At 37.3% G+C, this 23250-nt stretch overlaps 4 protein-coding genes and 1 non-coding gene across 6 annotated transcripts; 2 read left to right on the plus strand and 3 right to left on the minus strand.

The window, feature by feature from the left end:
- The first annotated feature begins 73 nt into the window (after positions 1-73).
- TRNAQ-UUG lies at positions 74-145 on the plus strand. The gene has a single exon. It is a non-coding gene; the product is annotated as a tRNA-Gln (tRNA).
- Positions 146-495: 350 nt separating this feature from the next.
- On the minus strand, positions 496-8441 carry LOC120254388 (DEAD-box ATP-dependent RNA helicase 3, chloroplastic). The gene is given in 11 exon segments (XM_039262493.1): positions 496-987; positions 1817-2097; positions 2370-2465; positions 3007-3150; positions 3664-4041; positions 4979-5203; positions 5918-6016; positions 6578-6992; positions 7079-7215; positions 7902-8078; positions 8080-8441. Coding segments are annotated over 11 exon segments (2298 nt in total). The 5' UTR covers positions 8347-8441; the 3' UTR covers positions 496-908.
- An 888-nt stretch (positions 8442-9329) lies between these two features.
- On the plus strand, positions 9330-15933 carry LOC120254386 (transmembrane protein 184A). Of its 2 annotated transcripts, none has more exons than XM_039262491.1 (7): positions 9330-9873; positions 9959-10151; positions 10756-10829; positions 11576-11725; positions 11865-12150; positions 14977-15210; positions 15276-15933. In XM_039262491.1, the coding sequence occupies exons 2-7, from the start codon at positions 10005-10007 to the stop codon at positions 15639-15641; spliced, it is 1257 nt and encodes a 418-aa protein (XP_039118425.1). In that variant the 5' UTR covers positions 9330-9873; positions 9959-10004; the 3' UTR covers positions 15642-15933. The 2 variants fall into 2 exon arrangements, with proteins under 2 accessions (XP_039118425.1, XP_039118424.1); XM_039262490.1 differs by having other exon boundaries at positions 9970-10151.
- A 114-nt stretch (positions 15934-16047) lies between these two features.
- On the minus strand, positions 16048-17112 carry LOC120254387 (pentatricopeptide repeat-containing protein At1g31790-like). The gene has a single exon (XM_039262492.1). The coding sequence runs from the start codon at positions 17084-17086 to the stop codon at positions 16181-16183; it is 906 nt and encodes a 301-aa protein (XP_039118426.1). The 5' UTR covers positions 17087-17112; the 3' UTR covers positions 16048-16180.
- Positions 17113-17464: 352 nt separating this feature from the next.
- On the minus strand, positions 17465-21744 carry LOC120254399 (cathepsin B-like protease 3). Its single transcript, XM_039262510.1, has 11 exons — positions 21585-21744; positions 21131-21184; positions 20959-21039; positions 20704-20860; positions 20541-20545; positions 20373-20447; positions 20154-20279; positions 18444-18662; positions 18065-18178; positions 17923-17958; positions 17465-17816 (listed from the first exon to the last, which is right to left on the minus strand). The coding sequence occupies exons 1-11, from the start codon at positions 21654-21656 to the stop codon at positions 17682-17684; spliced, it is 1074 nt and encodes a 357-aa protein (XP_039118444.1). The 5' UTR covers positions 21657-21744; the 3' UTR covers positions 17465-17681.
- Between the last annotated feature and the right edge of the window lie 1506 nt (positions 21745-23250).

Consider the following 23250-nt stretch of genomic DNA (forward strand, 5'->3'; position numbering starts at 1 on the left):
ATACGAGGATGCGAAATTAAATTAACCTTATAATAGTATATAATATTATAAATTCACACAAAATTACATTAACGGTTCTATGGTGTAGTGGTTAGCACTCTGGACTTTGAATCCAGCGACCTGGGTTCGACTCCCGGTAGGACCTTTATACGAATTTTGCCACTCCCGGGTCCCAATCAATATTTTTATTTTTTTATTTTAAAATAAGAAAACCCTTGAAAGTACAGATTATTGTCAGAATAACCCTTCTTTTAAGAATTAATTTCTCTTAAAAACCCCTCTCAAGCACTGTCCCTAATCCGCTGAAAAGCCCTTGTTTCATGAAGATAAATTTTAATAAAACCTCTAATGACTCATGAATTTCTCATGATTTCCTTCCGAACTAAAACGCCCATGCCTATCTCAATCATTAATAGAAAAAAACCTGTCGTTAAAAAAAACAAAAAAAAGGGGGTCGGGCATCCTTCGCACTACTAACAAGAGAAAGAGAACACATTTGCCACAAAGCAGGGCCACACGAGCCCCTTTCTGCCACAATGATGCAGTTCAATAAGTCTCATAGTTATAAGAGCAACAGGTACAGGCATTAGTCGTACAATAAAATAACTCGAGGGCCATTCCAATTTGCGCAGGAAAAAAAAATGAAAATAATAAGTGTCATGAAGAAGCATACGCCATTGTTGTGTCACCACCGTCCAGACATGATATCTGTATCAAAACTACAAATCCAACACTAGGCAGTAAATTCTCCACCGTAAGTTCAAGCAATTTCCTGTGCCTTCACTTTGCAGTGTAGTATATTTCACCAGTTATGTAACCAGCAAAACATTGTTAGCCAATCTTGGAAAGCAAAATGCTATAAGCACCAGACTTCTTCCCTCAAAGAGTTGTGATGTCCATGTCCATAACTAGTATCGTTGTTTGTTTGGGCAATCAGATGCTCGATGCCCAGATTTGCCACAAGTGAAGCATGCCCCAGGAAAACTCCTGTTACATTGAAACAAACACAGATACATTTATAGCAATGATATCAGTTGTTAATCATATCAGCAATATCTATAAACACTTGAAACAGTCACCTCAACCATTTTATTGAAATAGTTTCCATTTGGAGGAATAACAAAAGGATTTGAAAGATGAAACAACTTGGCTAGCTATATATCAAGCATATTATTTTTGACAAACATAAACTAGCACTTCCAGACTAACACATTTATCAAGAAAGGTTTAAATAACTTCAAAAGTCTTGACTTCTTAAAACTCAAATACGAAGAGTCTTTAGCAGATTCCATTGATTAGGCCCATCATCAACAACTACCAAGTGATCAACACAACATAAGATATATATACAGTTACAGTACATCCAACGTGTGCTAAAGTCTGCTGTCTGTGGGATTCCGTTTACAGAATTTAAAAAAGGGAATTATTAAGAAAAGAAAACATTTAGTAAACAAGACTCGGAAACTAGTTTATATAGAAGAGAATTGTCTTTCATAGTCAGACATGATTTGATCTGATGCTAACAATATTATGTTTTCATTGTTGTATGCAGTGAAAATGAATGATCTAAACAGTAATTGAGTTATATGGCCACAGGTTAGTTTTTTTTTTTAAAATTAATAATACCCACTGAAAAAATGAAAAGATGTAGACTCAAATAGTTGTAATCATAATAAATTTGAGTATAATAAAAAATTTCCATCGAGTTAATCAAAATGCATGTTATATTATGATCAGAATTTTATATTACTTAAATTTATCAAAATGATTTTTTAAAAAGAATTTGCAACTCATAAAAGTGACTTCTTTCAAGTACCTGTCCCGGCTTCCAAAGGATGATGACCGGCTGGTACGCCTACTACCTATAAGCCAATCATCATCACCCCCACCCCCTCTGTAGGGCTTAGACCTGATATTGTCAGTTCTATAACTTCGGCCACCACGCCGGAATCCGTCATCACTATCAGAGTCCTCACCACCCCAGCTTCTAGAGCGTCTAGAACCTCGTTCCCTAGAACCACCTCGGAAACCACGGTCTGAATTTGAAAACCGACCATAATAATCACTAGGAGGGCCATCATCTTGCAATGGAGGGAGCTAATTGAAAAGGAGCAAAATAAAACCGGATTAGTCATAGAATCAACCAATTAGAGAAAGCAGGCAAGGTATGTTCCAAAACTACACAGGGCTTAATGAGAACAAAAACATTGCACATAGTTCAGAAAAAAAAGAAAAGGAGGAAGAGAAAGATAGGGATAAGATTTATCCATAGCGACTAATGTAGCCAAACATCAATAGGACGCATGTGCCACTAGAATTTAGAAAGCAAATTTGCAAAAGCAATATATAGACAGAAAACATCTAACAACCTTGGTGATCTTAGATAAGGTATTTCCAGGGGGCAACTTCTTATCCAGTAATTCTTCCGCTATCTTCTCAGGGAGATCAAACACAGCACCGTGAACCTGAATAAATTGAACAATTCATTAATGCCACCAGATGTAAAGCACATGGATGCAAGTATAAAATTAATCTAAAAGACTCATTTCTTTTCATGATCTTGGACAGCTAATAAAGTAAAATGAAATACAATTAAAAGGTGATAAAGCTTGCCTTGAACACTAATCAGATGAAGATTCATGATCACAGTATCTTATAAAAGAAGACTGAAAAAGAAAACCACCTTAATGCTATGCAGATAGACAACTACAAAAGAATAAACATAGTATCTGAATGCTGGCCAACAGTAAGAACAATAAAACAGCTAGCAAATAGGTCAAATTCATTAATACCAATTACAAACATAGTGATCATTGGTAACTCCATCTTTCAAGTTTGAATATAGGCATAACAAATTTCATGAGTAATAACTTCAAATAGTGCAGATCTTCAGATCTAATTATAGTGTATATCACACACATAATTTAACAAAGAGCAAACATCTAGGAAACCTGCCAGGTTAATTGCAATATTACATTCTAGCAGTCGTCAAAAGGGAACAGATACCTTATCATCTGCAATCAGGTATATTTTTCCAACTTCATCCGCTGCAGCAGAATAGATATCAGAAAGAAAACCAGTAACAGATCTTGCAGAGACAAACCCTCTTGAAACTCCTGGTTCTCTTGTAAATTGTAATGTTACCCACCCCTGCATTGATATAGAACAAGATAAGTTAAACTTCTTCTAGCAGGTGAGAAGATAGATTTTGAGCACAACCAAGAACATGCTGGTTTTCTGCTCAAAACACTATTAGTTAAATTAAAATGCATCCTACATATTTGAGGTCAAATGACAAATGAACTTGTTGGCTGGTAAACAAAATATCAACTCTCTAAGAAGTAGCTTTCATAATGTCAGACAATAACAGATGGATTGATAGGAAATTATTTTGCGGTGCTTTGTCCACATTTAAGAAAACTCAAATGAAGTGGTTCAATAAGACTTATTCATAGTCAAAAGCAACTGCAAACAATGTTCGATTGTTCAGGCTTAATCTCACCAGCTAATAAAATAGCAGGCAGATTGGTTAGTATCCAAGAGTAGCATCAATCCAACTATAATCTGAGTCAGGTTTATCAAACTTAATTTTTATGTTGATAAATGACATAATGCACAAAAGTTCCAGCTTTGTGATAAAATTGTCGACAGTTCAGGATCCACCTGCTCATGGCTAATAAGAGAACGTGATGAGGGTGGTTGAGAGAAGCCACTCAAATGTGCCAATGCGGCAGCCAGGGCATTCATCCCTTGTCTTTCTGTCAATTTTTGTGCTGTTGGTAGGAAAAACTGTATGGATTCTGGATGTACACCCTGCAATGTAGCGATAACTTGCTCTGCAGATGACTCCAATACATCTTGTATCGGGGGTGGGCTGATGAATTCAAACCGACAACCCACATCACGCTCAAGGGACTTGACAGTTCTCCTTTGACTACTAGTGAACATCAAGATCGCAGTGCCTTCTTTCCCAGCACGCCCAGTGCGACCAGATCGATGAACAAAAGTTTCTGGGTCATTTGGTAATTCATAATGAATAATCTGGAAAAAAACAGGAGGCAAATCATAAACACTCTTGAATGGTTATAATAAAAGCACTAAGCTAAAGGTGAAACAGCCAGATTTACTTTCTCCCTCCTAGTTATGAATTAATGAATGCACCAAATTTGAGGACTGCAACCAGCAAAAATTTGCATAAATATGACAACATGTGAAAAAGGCTCAAATTCAGGGGAATATAGACGTCAATAATATGTGATATTCTGTCGCAGTTAATGTAAGCATTAAATGTTACTAGGTTGTATAACACATATTACAAGCTTTTGAATATAACTCTGAATCTGACAAGGCTTGGCCATAAAATTTCCTCAAACATTGTATCAACTTTTCACCTAATCACGTGTAATAACAACAAAGACCAAGAAAGCTGTTTCTAAATGTAAAGGCAAGATAAGCAAATGCATCTGCACTAGACAGACAAAATAAGCAGCTAGGAAAAAGAAAAAGAAATTAGACTTAGAGAGTGTGTTTCCGCATACCAATTTAATTTTATTTTCTTTTAAATAACAGTTTCCTCATGCCAGAAAGGTGAACGCTAAAGCTAACCGAATGCTCAGTATGAATAACCAATATTTTCAAGGGCAGCAGAACTGTAAGCCAATGGCTCAAAAAGCTGCCATCCTACACTTCATTATTGTGGAACCTGGCATTCCACTAACCTTTTTTTAATAATAATAATAATAATAATAATTATTATTATTATTATTATTATTATTTTTGATATATGTGGACAAGCAACCATAAAACCTCAACATCTCATTTGGAGAGGGAGACCTTTACCATCTCTCAATTGTGGAAGTGGTTCTCTAATAACTATTTAGGCTGCCAAAAAGTTAGATTCTTTTTAACAACATGCCAATGCCTTAACAAAGTCATCAGACAATAACCTATAAAATGGAAGCCATGTAAAAAGCCTTACCAGATCAACATTTGGGATATCAAGACCACGAGCAGCAACATCAGTTGCAACAAGCACAGTGAACTTCCCTTGACGAAACCCATTTAATGTCCTCTCTCGTTGATGTTGTGATATATCCCCATGTAATGCCTCAGAGGCAATACTGTTAGTCAGTGCCATTGAGACTTCATCAGCATCACGTTTTGTCTGGGTGAAAACAATGGTTTTTCCACCCTTTGCATAAACCTAGTAGAAAACCATGAAAATACAGAATTATTATTAACATCACACTTAAGAAAAATCCACTGGAAGCACACAAAAATGTAAACTGAACATTGCAAAAGATGTTCAAATAATTAATCAGGAAGCAGACCAATATCTGCTTAGAGTCAAAAGGGGACAGAGAGAGATCCCCAAGAGTTCCACCACCTACCCTAAGGGCTTGCTAAATCTGGACAGGTTGTCTGGTCACATATTGAGTTAAGGCAGTGAGAGATAGGCATGAAAAGTAACTGATGCCCAACTGCTTCTACCAGTAAGAGACAAAAGGCGGATAAGGAAGATCAGCCAATATAAAGCAGCGTACTAACAAAAATTGGAAAATAATTATAAAAAAAAAAGCTGAAGGAATCTATTATATTCTAAAGAAAAATAGAAATCTATCCAGGAAGGGAACATTTATCTTGTTCTTCAACAGATGAGACAAACAAAATACGAATGTAATGCAGTCCATGCATTTGCACCAAGTTTTTGATCAGAACATCTGCTGAGCAAAGCTGGCAAAATTTACAAAACACAACTCAGACATGCAGTACTAGTTTTAGCTTTTAACTTTTTGGCAACACCCCTTCAGGTTAAACTTAAACCATCCAAAGGATGCACCTATTTGTTGGCACTCACAGTGTACTATTAACTTGCCACTGTAAGGTATGATATCCAACAAAACTTTTACAAACATACCGTTATCAAGTCACTAAGAATAGTACGCTTGGAGGTTCCGGTTGTAGGTATGGCATAAAGTTTAATCCCTTCTGCTAGCTTTTCATCTTGATCGCCAACCTATAGGAAAAACACAAGAACCATTCAATCTTCCATCATCAATCTTCTAATTACATCCCATAATAATAGGAAAATATATAAAAATAACATGATAATTACCAGTTAACATGGCAGCAAGAAAATGCAAAGTTGAATAGCCTATCTCTAGCCAAGAGATGGGGTTTCCGTTATTTTTAACAGAACCAATCATATATTTAGGCCATGTTCACATTTTCTTCAGAGACACTATTCCTAATTTACAGTGGACCAATTACCTGACCACCTCTTAAGACTGAAAAATTATGTAGCTAGTCTTAGACAGCTAAGACATGGGCCTCAAACGCATCCTTGGCAAAAGGAACTTTCTTCTAACTAAGAAAATAACCATATTTATAGGTGAGTTGGATCATTTGCACCATACATATTAATAGCTTTGGCATGTGCATCATTTCTGAAGTCATTAGACAGTCAGACACAGGAAATGTTAGGGGCACATGACTTCCATACATAGAAAAAATTGGAAAGTAATAGAATCCACACCCAGGCAAAAGCAATAACAGGAATCAAGGGTGTAACTTTTACCAGATCAATTGTAAGAGGATTATCTAGGTATTTTCGAGCCAGCTTTTTCACCCAACCAGGCATTGTTGCAGAGAAAAGCATGCTTTGACGTTTTGTTGGCAACTTTTCTAAAATGACTTCCACATCTTCCTCAAATCCAACAGCAAGCATCTGATCAGCTTCATCAAGGACCAAATACTGCACTTCCTCCAACCGAAGATTGCCACTGTTGATCAGGTCAATAATCCGACCAGGAGTTCCTACAACAACATCAACACCACGAGCCAGCGCAGACTGCTGTTGGATGTAGGATACACCTCCATACACGCACACTGTATTAAGATAAGATGCTGATTCCTTAATTTCCTTTTCCACTTGCTTTGCCAACTCCCTCGTAGGTGCCAGAACTAGGACACGAGGAAGACGACCTGATCGCCTGCACAGTTGATAACCATGTGCATGAACAAGAGAAACAGCAAGTGTTAAACAGCAGGCACATGATTAAAGGAAGGAATGGAACACCTTGATACACTTCGTCCCTGGTCTTCTTCAGTAAGTTGCTTTATGATAGGAATTCCAAATGCAAGTGTCTTCCCTGTTCCAGTCTTTGCTCGAGCGATGATGTCTCGTCCTTCCAAAGCAGGATTTAACACGGATCTCTATATCAAACTAGCCATGTCAGATACTGAAAGGGCAAGGCAATGAAATATATAGTAGCAGAAAATGGGCACCAGCACAAAGACTTAGCACTTGTTTTTTAAGAGGGCTTTGCCGTGTTAAAACTAAGATCCTTAAGAGCCATTCATTTAAAAATTCAAAGAACTAACTTTGAGTTCCTAGTATAGTTAAGTCATGAAACTAGCAATTATCAGAATTCAAACTTATCATCCAGGGATCAAGAAAGAAGTGTCTCCCAATTATGTTAGGGGAGTACAACTAATAATCCTCACGTATTCTGATGCTGCGAGCAGTCAAAAGTGTTTTATATGTGAAATCTCAAAATAAACATCATGAAATCAAAGTAACTTTATTCAATTATGAAATGTCCCATTTCCAAGGAGAAAGGAACTGTTATTTAAGCACGGAGGATAAAACTGGGAATAATAGCACTTGAGCAAAAGGTGTATCAAAGTGAACATGGATAATGCAAACAGCAGAGAAAAGAAACACGCCGAAGTGGCAATATGTCATGCATGTAAAACTAAGAATCAAGTAGAACCCAAGTAGCAACCCGGGAATTTTAAAGCATGGAATTGCTTCTAATCAAACACAAGGGATCTGAAAATACAAAAGAAAAGAAATTATTATCAACTCGTGCGTCAGTAGATATCGTGGACGCGTATACCTGAATGGGGAAAAGGTGGGTAATCCCTCGTTTGTTAAGTGAAGTGACGAGCTGTTGGGGCAATCCAAGATTAGCAATGGAATTTTCCTCATCTCCATTGCCATCAACCTCCGACGTGAAGCCATCAGAGCCGTAATCACCCTCTTCCTCTTCTCCCTCTGATTCCAATGAAGACCTGGAGAAAGTCGCTAAGCCCCTTGAAGGCCTCCTCGCTGAGGACCGAATTAGGGGTTGCTATGGCAGAGGTGACAAGCGGAGGAGCATTCGGCCTGGAGCTTCTGACGGAGCGACAGCAAGACTCGAAGGACTTGGTGATGGGGAGCTTCTGGAACACACCGAAGCGTGGCCCGTCAAACGTATTTAGAGGTGAAGGGGTGAGCCTTCTGGTGAAGTCCAGAGAAGAAGGAGTCTGATACAAGGAAGAAACACCAATGAAGTAGGACATCTTCTTCTTCTTCTTCGACGCTACTACTGCTGCTAGTAGTTGGTTGTTTGTTGTGGGATTGAGAGCGAGAGCAGTAGGTAGGGAAGCAGTGGTAGGGAGAAACGAGAGGCGGCAAGGGGGAATATGCGAGAGATGACGGGTGGTAGTGGGCTGAGAGCCTGGGACTGGGAGGGTTTTTGCCTTGATGATAAGGCCTCCTATCGTGCCCGGCAAATATGTCTATGGCCTTACAAACCTCCACATCGATACAGGCAGCACCCCCAGATAAAACCCTTTTTGGTAATGTATTTGTATTTTGTAGAAGATATTTTACGTCATTAATTATCGATAAATATATATATATATATATATATATGGTTGGCAACTTAAGCATTTGTTTAATTAGGAGTGCCTTCTCATTGCAGTTCCATATTAAAAACAATATTTGGTTTTGTTTAATATATAGTGTGTTAATTATATATATATATATATATAAGACTTTTCAAATTCATTAGAAAAATGCCATCGATGATAATGCAAATGTTTAATAGTTGAATGGTCCAATTTCCTTGTAATGCTCCAGGTTGGCTGGCCTTATAGCTACTAATCCATCCTTTTTGTTTTAACTTTTAATTGAAGATTTTTATATTATAAAAGAAAGTAGAAAAAAAATTCCAATCTGTTATTGGCTGTAGTCTATGCGGAGCGCATCAGAGTGTTTTAAGTTTGACGCGGTTGGTTTGCGATGGACTGACTCATCAAAATGTGGGTCAGATATCATCTGGGCCGGGCCTTTCAACATGATTTATGATAGCATAATTCAAATTATTAAATTTTTCACCAGACATAGCAATATAGCATATTAGCATAGCAGTGAGTGGCACAAATATATACCCTCCATCGAAAGCAAAGGAAAGATGAACACACAAAATAATAATAATAATAATAATAATAATAATAATAATAAATAATAATAAAATAAAAAGCCACGGCATTGGGAAGCCGCCAGCCTTCCTTCCTTCCTTCCTTCCTTCCCTCCTCTCCCTTGTGCCTGTTTTCAAATCGCAGTCCAACATTCCGTGTTTTTAACACCTTCTCATCATCTGTTTCAATCTCAACTGGAGAAAAATTCAAGCATCCCCTTCATTCACCGTATCTTCGCTACAATTGGACCATCACCCAACCCTAGCCTAAGGGGAAGTGGGGAACTCTCATCATCATCGTCATCATCATCATCATCATCCTCTCTTCTTTTCTCCGGTACAATCCTTCACTCTCCATCTGAATTCTTCTTTTCCAGGCCCTCCTCCTTGAAGGATTCCTCCTTTTCCCTTCCGATCTGCTCCCCGGCTTATCTCGATCTGTTGCCACTCTTCTATACTATATTTATCCCCTCTTCCTCACTACCTGGAATTCATCTCCGGGGGACGTGAACTTTCCAGGCGGTCAAATTAGTCCCCAACTGTAGGTTTGCCCAGTGCGGTACGGCGGCCAACCATGAAATCCGCACAAAGATGATGACTTGCGAGTTGTAACGCTTCTCTCCAGGTTAGTTGCTTCGATTCAGTTATTCCCTTTTTCTAGTTTGTCCTCAATACACCAGATGATCGTGTATTATGGTTTCTTCTTTAAGCGATTTATCAGTGGGCGCACCTCAGTCTTTTTTCTTCAAGATATTAATGGCACCTATAATATACATCATCATTGCTTTGCCATGCACAATCGGTGCCATGGCGTTGGCGCTCTTACATATATACAGACACCTCTTGAATTACACAGAGCCCACGTATCAGCGCTACATAGTTCGCATCATCTTTATGATTCCGGTACACCCTTTACTTGTTTCTTTTTATTTATATTTTTTCTATGATTTGATAAAGAAAATAATATCTTCTTCCTTGTGTTTCCTTCTCTTTTCATGTTATGTATGTCTCTTTAACATTACTTATCATTGGCCATTCTTGTGGTAGCAATAAGCCATAAGGCATAACGTAAGTAGCTCCCCTCCTACATGAAATGAAGCATATTAAAAAGCTGTAACTACTGCAATGGGACCTTGCCAGCAAGCCAAAAAAGAAGATTTATAACATTCCCTTTGAGGGCACCTCAGAGGATTTAATGTCGAATGGGTTTTATCAGAATATCATATAGTAGATTAGGACCACCTTTTTTTTTTTCTCGGTCAAGCCATGGGCAGTTTTTTCTACTAAAGTTCTACTCTTCCCCTCTTTTTTTGCTATATATTCCTGTTTCCTATTCCTTACAAGGCTGCCATGTCAAAGCTTGATACATAGGGTGATCAGATAGTTCTAATCTGATTTATGAAAAAGAATCTGTGATATTAGGAGTTACTATGACTTCTTTGAATTTTATTACCTTTTTATGCTCATGTGATTGTTTTCCCTAACTCACTTGTAATTTATTTGGCAGGTCTATGCACTTATGTCATTCCTATCACTTACCTTAGATGACAACTCAATCTATTTTATCTCAATTCGAGAAGTGTAAGTATATTGACTGTTTAATTTCTTTCGTAATATTTTTTTTTAACTGTATTGAAGCATCTGTGTTATAGAGTTCACTTGTGAATTATGACTTCTTGCCATTCTTTTTATTTGTTATCAACAATCCCATTGTTTTTGAGGGTTTCTTGTAGACTTGTTCCATAAATGCTAAGCCATTCATATAAGAAAGAGATGCTCGACAACTTTTCTGTAATGTTTGTGGATGTTCCATTGACTCTTTGAATCTCATGTAATAAATGTGATAATTCTCAAAACTTCAGATTTTGTGTTTAATACTATTTTTCTTTGACAGTAATTGTGTAGTGAAGATTTTGGCTAATGGAATTTTTCCACCACAGCATGCCTTTTTAAAGATCTTCATTTGCATTTGATGCAAACTATTGTTTTTATTAACACATGGAAACCATCTCCAAATTGCCTGAAAGTTCCACCCGGCACTTAGATAGATGGTAGTTATTTGGTCTGATTTTAAATCATCTTTTGAAATGCATGTTGGATGGTTTATACATATTATATGTTAGCAAACAGCAAAAATATAGGAATACAGATTACTGGCTTTCTGATCAACAATCACTTTGCACTAAGTAAGGAGCACTAAGGGAATTGGAGGTTAGATTGCATTTATTCATCATGTTCAAAATTTGAGTTAGTTCAATATGACCTGATCACACCAACCTCATTTTTGGCTTATGAAGTTTGATACGAATTCTTTGGAACTTTTTCAGCTACGAAGCTTGGGTCATTTATAACTTTCTGTCACTCTGCCTAGCATGGGTGGGAGGCCCAGGTGCTGTTGTATTAAGTTTAAGTGGTCGGGTTCTGAAGCCTTCGTGGTGGTTAATGACATGTTGCTTTCCTGCCATTCCACTTGATGGGTATGTTGCTGGCCCATGAATCTTTCTTTTTGACTCATGGATTTCTGCCTACATCAGAAGCTTTTGGAACTATTAGGGTTATTTTTATAGCTTGTATTTTATGGGCAATGCATGTCTAATAGTCCTTTTGTTTGATCAGGCGTTTCATACGAAGATGCAAACAAGGGTGTTTGCAGTTTGTGATTCTGAAGCCCATTTTAGTCGCAATTACCATCATACTCTATGCAAAAGGGAAATATGAAGATGGAAATTTCAGTGCAAATCAATCCTATCTTTATATCACGATCATCTATACCATCTCATACTCAATGGCACTTTATGCACTTGCATTGTTCTATATGGCATGCAGAGATTTACTTAAGCCATTCAATCCAGTGCCGAAGTTTATAATTATTAAATCTGTGGTATTTCTTACCTATTGGCAGGTACTCTTCTTATACTTTCAAGCTTGTCAAGTTGTTTGGTTAAAGCACATAGGGAGAAACAGGATATAATTTTATTATAAGATGGTTGTAGCTTTCACAGAGCCAATATGGTGGTATGGTATTTCTATGGCTTAAGAATTTGGCCATTGGCTTCATCTTTAAATGTGGGATGGGGAGAGGTAAAGAGCGGATCTTCAACCTCCGCTCCTAGCCGCAACCTAAGCGCTGGTTCTATCCTGGCCAAGCAAAGCCGGGGAACCCCAGCGGGAAGAGGGAAAGAAAGATCAGGGGAAGAAGCAGGGTAGAGGGTTTTTTTTTTCTTATTTTCATAACACAGCCATCATTTCTAGCAGTTTACTTGCTTTATTATTAAATTAGTCAATGCTAGATCATAGGAAAGAGAAGCTCTAGCTGACTTGGAAGCTTGTAGGATTGGCAGTTTTGTGTCTTTCCTGCATCCCATGGTTTGACAATTATTAAGCACAGATGAAACACTTCTGTGATTTGAGTGCTGTGAGACTTGGATGCATTACCAAATACCCAATTACTCAAGAAAGAATATCAGGATTAAATTGACTCTATCACTTTGATTCATTTTATAAAAAATACATGGTGGATTACATGGCCAGATGACATGATGAGCTGATGTGGCACTCACTTTGGTTTTAGGAAGTTAGGTGCAAATTCTCCCACCCTCTTGTCTTTGTATAAGGCCCTTTGGCCTGAGACTTGTAATCATTCTAAGTTTGAGAAATAATATATCTTCCCTTGCACTTTCCATTGTGCTGTCATTGCCTTCTTCTCACAAGAAAATCCTGTTATTGAGTGGCTGAGACCAAGTGCTGAGGGCTTCATGCCTTCAGGTAGTTTTTACTGAAAATTTGATTAAAGTAAAAGTACCCCTGTGCCATTTAGAATGATTTGAATCATTGAAGTGTGGAAGACTTAGTGCCTTCTTGGAGTTTTTGCTGAAAATTTGACTAAAGTAAAAGTTCCTGTGACAATTAGTGTTTTTTGAACTGTCGAATGTTATAATTAGAGAAGGTACATTCATAGTTATTAAAGGCACACCTGAGGCACAAGGCTCCTTAGACTTCAACCTAGATGCCTTGGAGCCTCAAAGGTGCGTAACATTAAAGAGTCTCCTTAAGGTGTGCCCCTTGCCTCAAGGCTTGAGGCGATTTGAGGTACGTGTTAGGAAAGTGCAACTTTTTTCTTTCTTTTTTTATTTCAGTTTTTAAGAGCTAGATATATATGAGCCATTAGATGATCATCAAATTAAATTTCAACCCTTAGAAACAAAGGGAGCTTTTTATTTTTTCAAATTTTAAGAATTTGATAGCGATTAGGATTTCCTAACGTAGTAGTATTTGTTAGTAGAAGTAGAGTAGTGTGTAATGATTGTTTTGCTATGTTGATAATATGCTATTTCGTTCTATACATGTTTTGTCCAAGCTTGAACTTTAAATTTTGATTCTTCTTATTTTATGAAATTATAGTCTGTATTATAAATTTTATGAATTTTGTTTAACTCTTTTAAATTTTGAGAAAGTGCACGCCTAAGCTTTGGACCTAGGTGATTTGACCCCCTAAAGCCTTGATGTGCCTTGCGCTTTTAATAAGCATGGGTGCATTGGTTGTGAATAAAAGCCCATATTATGTGGAGATATGTTATTTTGGTAGTGATGTATGTCTTATTACAAACCCTGATTAAACTAGTCTTTCAAATGCTGTATTAATTAAGCAGAGCCATATCATTCGCCTTGAAGTTGGACCTAAAAGTTATGTGAAGTCTAAGGATAATATTGATTGACTGTAGATTAAGACAACCAACACCAGCTTCATTGATTTGGATATGTAATAATAAAAAGTTAAAAAGTGTCATTTAGGAACTAATGCAAAGGCTTAGAGGGATAGTGCGTCATATATTCTTTCTAAAAGCAGAGGCCATATATGATAGTGTTGGATAAGCATTATTTTTGTTCTGGACTATAATTGAAATTAGAAATGAAAACACTAGTGTCGGATGTGCTTTTTTGTTTGCATAAGTAAATGATCTTGGAATGTGGCAACATGCTTGCATTTGGCGAGAGAGTTATTAAGCTTACCCCATAAGTGTTATCATGTGATTTATAATATTTCAATGATGAAAATTTTGGGTTTGAACAGGAATCTACCTTGATTTAAGGGCAATGCTAAGTTAAACTTTTCTAGTAACTTTGAGATGAACAAAAGTGAATTTAAACAGCTTGAGTCAGGTTTGGTTGTTGCAATGACCCTTTTATTTGTGGAATAGGAAATACAGGAAAGGCCAGACAGGCTGGTTTGTTTATGGTAATTTTTATCGAGTTAGAAACTGAGCATGCTTTGGACAAAGTTTTCTCTGATTGCATTGATGTCCATGTGTTTGTGTCCTTTGGATAATTCTGCTCCAGGTAGTTCATGCTGTAATACAGACTCACTTAGTCTGGCAAGTTTTGTTTGGCAATTGAGGAGGGTCTGATACCTGTGTAGATCAGCGTTGTATATTTTTCTGTATGCTTTCTACTTTTTTTTGTGTATGCTATTTGTTCATCTGCAATGAAAGTGTAAAACTGTTTGCATTAAGCATTCAGTATTCAAGAGGTATTAAGAATTGTCTAACGCTGATAGTTTTGCTCTCTTCTTTAATTGTGCAACACGTTTGTTTCTTTTCTCATGATACTAGTTTCATGGAGTACTGTTATCACACTTGTGGTGGACAAAAAAAATTATATTTCCTTCTTCATGTTGCAGGCTGTCTTTAATACATCTTTCCTAATGTTTGCAACCTGACTTTACATGCAGGGTGTCTTGGTTTTTCTTGCTGCCAAATCTGGATTTATAAAGAATGCGGAAGATGCTGCTGATTTCCAAAACTTCATCTTATGTGTTGAGATGCTTCTTGCAGCTGTGGGCCATCTTTATGCATTCCCTTACAAAGAGTATGCAGGTGCCAAGATTGGTACATCAAGTGGATTTACAGGAAGTCTTTCTCACGCCGTGAAGTTTAACGATTTCTACCATGATACTGTCCATCAGGTAATTCTATGACTTTTTCATTAATTGTTGTGTCCACAGAATTTTACTGGGGTATCTATTCACAGTTTGCCCCAACCTACCATGACTATGTGCTCTACAACAACACTGAGGGTGATGAAGGAGCAAGAAAATATCGATCACGCACATTTGTACCCACTGGTCAGGAGATGGATGCTGTGAGAAGAAACAAGCATTTGTTTGGGGGCAAGCTTGAAGAAGTGCAGCTATCCAGTGTGTCCTCATCGGGCTCCAGTAGTCCTGCAATATCAAACTCAGTACAGGACCAGACAGATCTAGAAGCCATTAAATCTTCATTGCTCAAGGAAGCATCTGCGACGTCTGCACGGCCATATGACCTATCTTTGTTAATTGATATAGACATGTCTAAATACCCCGCTGAGGTTCCTGCAGCTGATCCTAGCAAGCAATGATCCTGATTTGAACTCATATAATATAGCAGAACTGAACATTTACATGATGTGTGCTACTGGTGCGTTTGGGAGTTCCCAGAAGTGAGCTTTGTTTTGTTGTGTTGTGTGAAACCTTCACTCGAAGTTATACAAGCCCTGATTGTTATTCCAGCCAGTGTTGTGAGCTCACACTGCAAATAGATACATTGTTGGTCGTGATTTTATCATTTGATCAATAGATGGTCATGGTCAGATGATGATAGAAATTTCCTGTACATTTTATTTGGTGTTTAAAAGAGTTGTCTTTTTTCAATCTTGACTGTTTTGTTGCCAGGGAATGTTAGTGGCGGCTATACAATCTGGTGTCATAACTGTCATGTTAAAATTTGGCTAGTTAATGAAAATCTGCAGAATTGAGGAATGGTCGCAAACAACTTGGATAATGATTGCTATCTTGACTGTCTCTCTACATTGTATGTCTGGCTATCTGTTTCCTATTTCCTAGACTACTAGGGTGAACAGGAGGACCTCGTAGAGCATATATAAATTCCTTAGGCTCTCTATTTCTGACAGCTTTCATCTCCAATAGCCAATAGGAATCGGAGGTGAGGAGCATCGTTGGTGCGAGGATGCTGTTGCTGATCGCATTGAATGCCGTCTTCGCGTAGTCCAAGCGGCCATATTTGCCGCTGTATAACCGGACGAGGAGGCGGCGCACCACGAGTGAATCTGAGCAAGCAGCGGACCCGACCAGCTTCATGGGTCAACCCATGAACCTGTTGCCCGAGCTGAAGGTCCTCAGCTCGAATGCATGACCTAAGGATGGCCATTGCTGCGTCGAACAAGTGGGCTCTACATCCTCTACCTCTACTTCCTGCACAACTGTAGTTCTGGTGCATATCCACAAACAACTTGATAGCTTCCACGTGGTCGCCCCTGTCCGACAAGGCGGAAACCATGGTCAGCCGTGAGATGGCATCTTTTATGGGCATTTCATCGAAAAGCTGGCGAGCATCCCGCAGACGACCGCATGCAGCATACATGAGCAGCAGCCGGTCTGCCAGGATCAAGTGATCGCTGCTGTTTCTGGTGGAGCTACGAGTCCTCCGTTGGATGTGGGCGTGGATGCTGGCACCCTGGACGGCGTCTCTGGAGTCAATACACTCTTTGATAAGAGCCGAGTAGGTGTCCGCATCTACAGGGAGATGCAGGGCGTCCAGAATGCGTAGCACATCACTTGGTCTGCCACGGCTGCGCTCTTGTTCCTCATTTCTCTCCACTGTCGTGATGGTTACCGAGGGTAGCTGCGGTCGGCGCAGCAGTATGGGCATGACCATTGTCTCCCCACTCTTTATCATTCTCAAACCATTCTTGTTCTTGGTCCTGGTGGTGATGATGCTCTTGCTCCGGGGGATGATGACGTGCGCCGTCGATGGGTCTACTACTGTTCTCACCGACAACTCCATCACTTACTTGTTCATTCTATTATTATTTTCCTCCGCTATGATAGTTTTTAGTTTTTTTCGACGGAGAAAATCCACCAGACTTGCTTACCCTACCCAATCCAGGAACTAATAACTAATAATTATGCATATGTATGCCTGTGTCTGTGTGTGATCCTAAGTTCCTAAGTTCCTAACCTATAATACTATTGTCCTCTCTGAAACTTTCAGAAAGGATATGCTTGAGTTGAGATTCATGAATCTCAACCATGCGCGCGCCAATTCACACGCCTGGTATGATTAATTAATTTCAAGGACAGATGGATATCCATTTCCTGCACAAGCAGAATGCTTTCTGGATGGGGAGGGGGATACTGCTTGAAGATTTTAAGAAAAAGAATATAAAAAAAATATATCGGCCAAAGATCTGTCTTCCGTTATTGCAAGGTATATGACTGACCATAGGTCCATAACCATCTCCATTCTTAATATACATCAAATGTTTATATAGAAGAAAAGGCACAATCTTTTCAGAGCGTGTTCCAACAAATTGGTAGCCATTCTGATTCTGTGATTTAGAATCTAGAGTATTTATTTTATTGCATTGAAACAGTAAGAATCACATAGTGGCTTCCACGGTTGTGTCCACGCCCGCATTGCTCCGAATCAAGGCTTTAGTTGAAGGCAACCCTGCAACCACTTCCTCTTCAATCCCACACTCATTTCTGCCCCTTACTATTTTGAAGTAACCATCCTGGAAAGAGAAGAAAAAAAAACACAAAAAGGCTCAAAGGAAATGAAAATTTGAAACTTCAAAGAAAAACCTTGCATGATAAGAGAGATCTGTTTTAAGGACATACATCACCCCATCCTCTGTTCCATTGGTTGGCTAGAAGCTGCAACGTAAAAAGCACAGAAGAAACAAAAATAAGTAATGAAAGAATTGGGCTCGGCTGGCACTCATGAGTTAGTTAGTAAGTTATATGGAGTTGAGAAACAGACCCAATAATCTACACCATCATCACTGGTTCCCCACCCAATTAATTTCACTGCATGACCACCCATGACGTCACCTGTGACGTGCCTGTAGATTCCTGACTGATAATGTGCGAAATCCTGCAAGCATCAAACCTAGTTATTAAAATTAATAAAGGTCATGGATGGAAGGTGATTGATTAAACCCATCTCATACGGGCAAGTATAAAATTAAAAACAAGCCACGGGAATAATGACCAAGGATGAAATACAAATGCACAAGAGGTCCAAGCCATGAGAAATGCATACTAGTCTCACTCACTTACATAAATGAACACAAGATAAGATTCTAAGGATAACCTATTTTTATAAATAGAATGGATAAACAGATGTTTGTTTTCCATACCTCATAAACCGTAAAAGCAACTTCAACAGGACCGTTAGCGAAAAGCTCCGCCATGATATCATGTGGATCGGAGTTTACTCTGTAAGCACTGAGACCAAAATGCTTAGTCTTTTCCCAGAGCAGGTTCTTATCCTGGCACCTTTTAACGCATTCTGGTGTTGGGTATGATGGTTCACAACCTGGATGACTACATCCGGCTTGGTCGAAGTATGGGTCACACTGCAGGCAAAAAAACACCCTTCAGTTGGTTTGAATTAATGCCCAAAGAAGATATTATGCTTCAGTGCTGACTGCTGAATGCTAACAAAAGAGAAATGGATGGAGAAAAAGATATGCACATGAGCAATTATGCATTTGTGAAAGCCTTTCTGAGTACCCATCAGCCATAAGAGTAGTAATGCGTGTATAAAATTACCAGATTACAAACAAAAGATAACAGCTATCAACCAATAAAAAACTGGAAAGTAAACCATCATACCATATTTATCTTGTGAAAATGGAAATGTAGATTTACTAAAGAAGAAAAAAAACAATTCAACACAATGCCTACAAGACAAGTATGCAAATAGCATTGCAATTGCATCATCTGCACTTGGAAGCAAATTAAGGAAGCTGAGAATGTCCTAAATTGATGATGCTGCTCAAGACAAGACAAATGATCACAACACTAGGGTTACTGTATGTAAAATCAGAGGTTTTTTTTCTTCACTATGACGAACTAGCACCCATCTATATAACCTCTGTATTTAACTCAACGTTATAAATAAAGGCGCAAAGCGCACCCTAGCCACTAGGACTCTCATATCTCCTAAGGTTCAAGACGTAAAAAAAAGCTCCCCCGAGTGAAATAAGACGCATGCCCTTATATATAATATAAGATAATAATATTATTAATCACATAAAAAAGATTATTTTAAGACTAATGACTATAAAGTTTGATCCATTCTTCCTAAAATATAATCTAAATATAACTAATTAAATATCATCATTAGACTTAGTTGGTATGTTTATTTCAAGTCAAGATATGCTTGAATTGCATCATTGCTATAAAATTCATACAAAGTCATAAAATTTTAATGCTAATTTAAAAAACAAATATGTTCTTAGCACAATGAGTATTTTAATTTCAAATAATTATGGCTATATCTTTTTTTTAATTTCAATATTAGAACATTACTTTAATTTAATGATTGGATAGGTTTGATTTTAACAATGAGTATTTAACATCACAAACAACATTTAAATTTGGATAGGTTTGATTTTAACAATATTACAACCAATCTATTTATGATTGGGTAATTTAAGATAGGTGAGGCTATAGTTTCGTAGTAAATAAGTTTTTTATTAAAGGTATAGAAAAATGTCAAAAGGTAAGGCGCCTCGCCGGTGTTGTTCCTTTTTTTGCGGCCCCTAATGCCTAGGTGAGCGCCTTGATAACACTGAGTTGACTGATTGCTCGGTTGACACTGCTCCTTATGATTATAAATACATTAAATTTTCTCTCAAATATTACCACAAAGGTAAGAGATGCGAGCTTAAATGAAAAGCAAATATCAAATGATGATGCATTACAAATTAGTTAAACAAACAAGTTCATAGCATTTTGGAATATAATCAATCATAAGCAGTATACCAACGTACTCTTCTGGCATCAATTAATTAAATCAAATAATCACAAGAAAGTTAGATGCAAAATGAGAAATATGATACCTCTTCAGTAACGACACCACTCTGAACAAAGTAACGCCAGGCATATATCGGATATCCTCCATCACAACCATCCCCACACATGAAACCACAACAAGCCAAGAGATCATTTACTGACAAGGAAATGTTCTGATATGGATATGGACAAAGAAAAAAATAAGTCAGACAAGTGAAGATTGATAAATGACATGAAGTCAATGATTTGAAAGAGAAATCAACAACCATGCCAAAATGGATGCAGAAGCGATCAGACAGGCATTCTACTGCACCAAAAGCCCAGCAGGAGCCACAATGTCCCTGTGCATCATGAAAAGACTAATTGAGTTCTTTGCCTGAGGCAAAAATCAAGTGAGCAACGGGCATGCACACAAAAAGCAGAATCAAGTTTACCTGATCTTTTGGCAGTAAATGGCCATGCATAAAAAGAGACAATTAAGTGATCACAGTGTCAGCAACAATTGAAGGAAAACAAAAAGAATAAAAACAAAGAATTAGTCTCCTTTAAAGGAAGAAAACAAACAAATAAGAATAGGGAGAAACGGGGATAACCGACCAAGTATTCTCCCAATGGTGCTGCACTGAGGCCAAGCTGTTCTTGCATCAAATTGCTTAGGCAGCTTTAGGTTTTTTGGATAAGTTTTAACAGGAACATATCCCAAACCATTTTGAGGCATTGGTTTCACTCCAAGGATATACTTGAATTGGCCGATCTACAGTACGGCAACAGAGTAATCAGAAGCTGATGAATCTTAAGCTTTCAATGTGCTAGATAAGATATTAATAAAAAAAGATAACAGTAATATCTCACAGTATAATTGGAGAAACGAGAATTCATTGATGCTTTCCATCCAACGGATTGATCAGAATTAACCTTTTGCACAATAGCATCCTGCAGAAACAAAATGATAAGAATTAAAAGGAAGCGAGTTTAATAAGGGTTAAGATCTCAAGTGTCAAGTTTGGTTCATAATAAGAGATACCTGAAGGATCATCGATTCAGAACTTAATTGTGGGATGGGTTTCACAGCAACCACCTGCAAAATTAAGATGATTCGTGACAAAAGAAATAAATTAATATTTTTGAAGCAAGAAGCACAAAAGGTAAAAGCTCGAATGAACAGAACCGCCTCCATTTTCTTCCACTGAAGAGATGAGGCATCTACTACTCATGATTTAAAATAAGTAACTAAATAAATAGATGAAAAGAAAAGAAAATAAAATAAAAATCTGACTATTTAACGGCAGAACCAGTTTATACAATATCGGCTACTTATGTGAAAGGGATGCAAGAAGCAGCAAGCTTCGAATAAGCGTTGGGCAGAGAATCAGGCTTGCTCAATGAATTTCGCAGAAAAAAAAACGTACACACACATATACACACACATACATACAGAGAAATTTAAAAACCCGCAAGGTTGATCTAAGGAAAAGTACCGGAAGGGGATCTATCACCATGGAGAAGAAGAGTAGCGCCGCCACCAACAACGAGTGCACAGGTAGCGCCATGATCAGATCTCCAATCCGGGCGAATGGCTCGAGAAGATGACTTTAGGGGCAGGAGAAGGAAGGCCCGCCAATGGGATGGTGCCCAATGCCTTGATTGGATTGGGAAACAGATCAATCAAGTGGGAGACTGTTGCAGTGACGTGACTCGTGAGTAGTTTCTTTTTAATTATCTAAGGGATTATTGATCCACACCGATGCCAGATAGTCAGATACCCACCCAACTATCAGGAATCCGTGTACAGTCAATTTGTAACTTGCCACGCAGTTTCCTCCTCCATGTCCATGTCCCTGTCCCTGCTACATGGCCATTTCTCTCGGGTTTTTTTCTTTTCTTTTTTCCCATTTTTATGAATCCGCACATCATTTTTTGCAAAATTAAATGTGGACGTGTAATGTCTGTATGAGCAAGGACCGCAACTCAGTCAAACGTGTTTAGGGATACTTCTAAATCTGTATCTAAATATTTCATGACTAATTATATATATTGTTTGAAAAAAAATAGATAAATTGGGTTCACTAAAGAGTACATAAATATATATTTGTGTAATATATATATATATATATAAAGGGACAAACACCATCAAAAGACAGACAAGTATTCTTATGATGGTTTAATAATCCTCTAAAAATTTAACATGTGAGATTGCTAATACGCGAAGCAATTAGAGTTTATCATATGTGTCCAAAATGATATATCAATGATCATAACCATTAATAATAAATCTCTCTTGCTATCCAACTTTTAAAAAGTTGAATAATATGAATCTTTTTAGAAAATATACATTGTGACTTAGTACATAGTAAATAAATAATACTTCATAGTATCTGATCTATTAAAATAGTTAGTGAACAATATTCTACAATCCCTACAAGATTTCAAATTTGCATTTGCAAATTCACCTTTGGGAATCCACTCGGTAATCTAGCGATTCTCTTGGATAGATATTCAAACATGTTTTTCATATTTATTTATTTTAAAAATTAATAACATCTGATTTTGATTAAAAATATATCTGAATTTAATTTTGTTGCTCTTATTTACATAACTAAAATATATACTAATAGGAACCACTTAAGCCTATTTATATAGTACTTAAAAATCATTCAAGTTATAATTGCAGGTAGACTTAAATGGTACTTAACTAATATGTGTTTTAGTAATGTAAATAGAGCCAAAAAGGTAAATTCATGTTTGAATTAACGGTGTTAAGTTTTTTGACATTTTTTTTACAAAGTTTTAACTATATAGAATTAAAATATTATAACTAAAATCACAAATCTTAAATTGATAAAAAAAAACAAACCACATAGGAGTTTAGCAAAATTCTTTCTAAATTTTTTTCAGTGTAATATATATTATTACTTTTTCAGTGATTTTTATTTTTTTGTAAAATAATTTAAACAACATATAGTCAATTAATAAAAATGGTTGGGGATACTATGTGCAAAATTCTCGTAAGTTTTGTTAAAATTAAAATATAAAAAGTAATATGTGAGTATATTAGAAATAAAAGGAATGTAAAACCCAGAGATCACATATATTTTTTGATGCAGTATATTATTATTTTTTTAATAAAAATGGACATGGCAGACA

This window comes from Dioscorea cayenensis, unplaced genomic scaffold, assembly GCF_009730915.1.
Source record: "Dioscorea cayenensis subsp. rotundata cultivar TDr96_F1 unplaced genomic scaffold, TDr96_F1_v2_PseudoChromosome.rev07_lg8_w22 25.fasta BLBR01000432.1, whole genome shotgun sequence".
Taxonomy (NCBI): domain Eukaryota; kingdom Viridiplantae; phylum Streptophyta; class Magnoliopsida; order Dioscoreales; family Dioscoreaceae; genus Dioscorea; species Dioscorea cayenensis.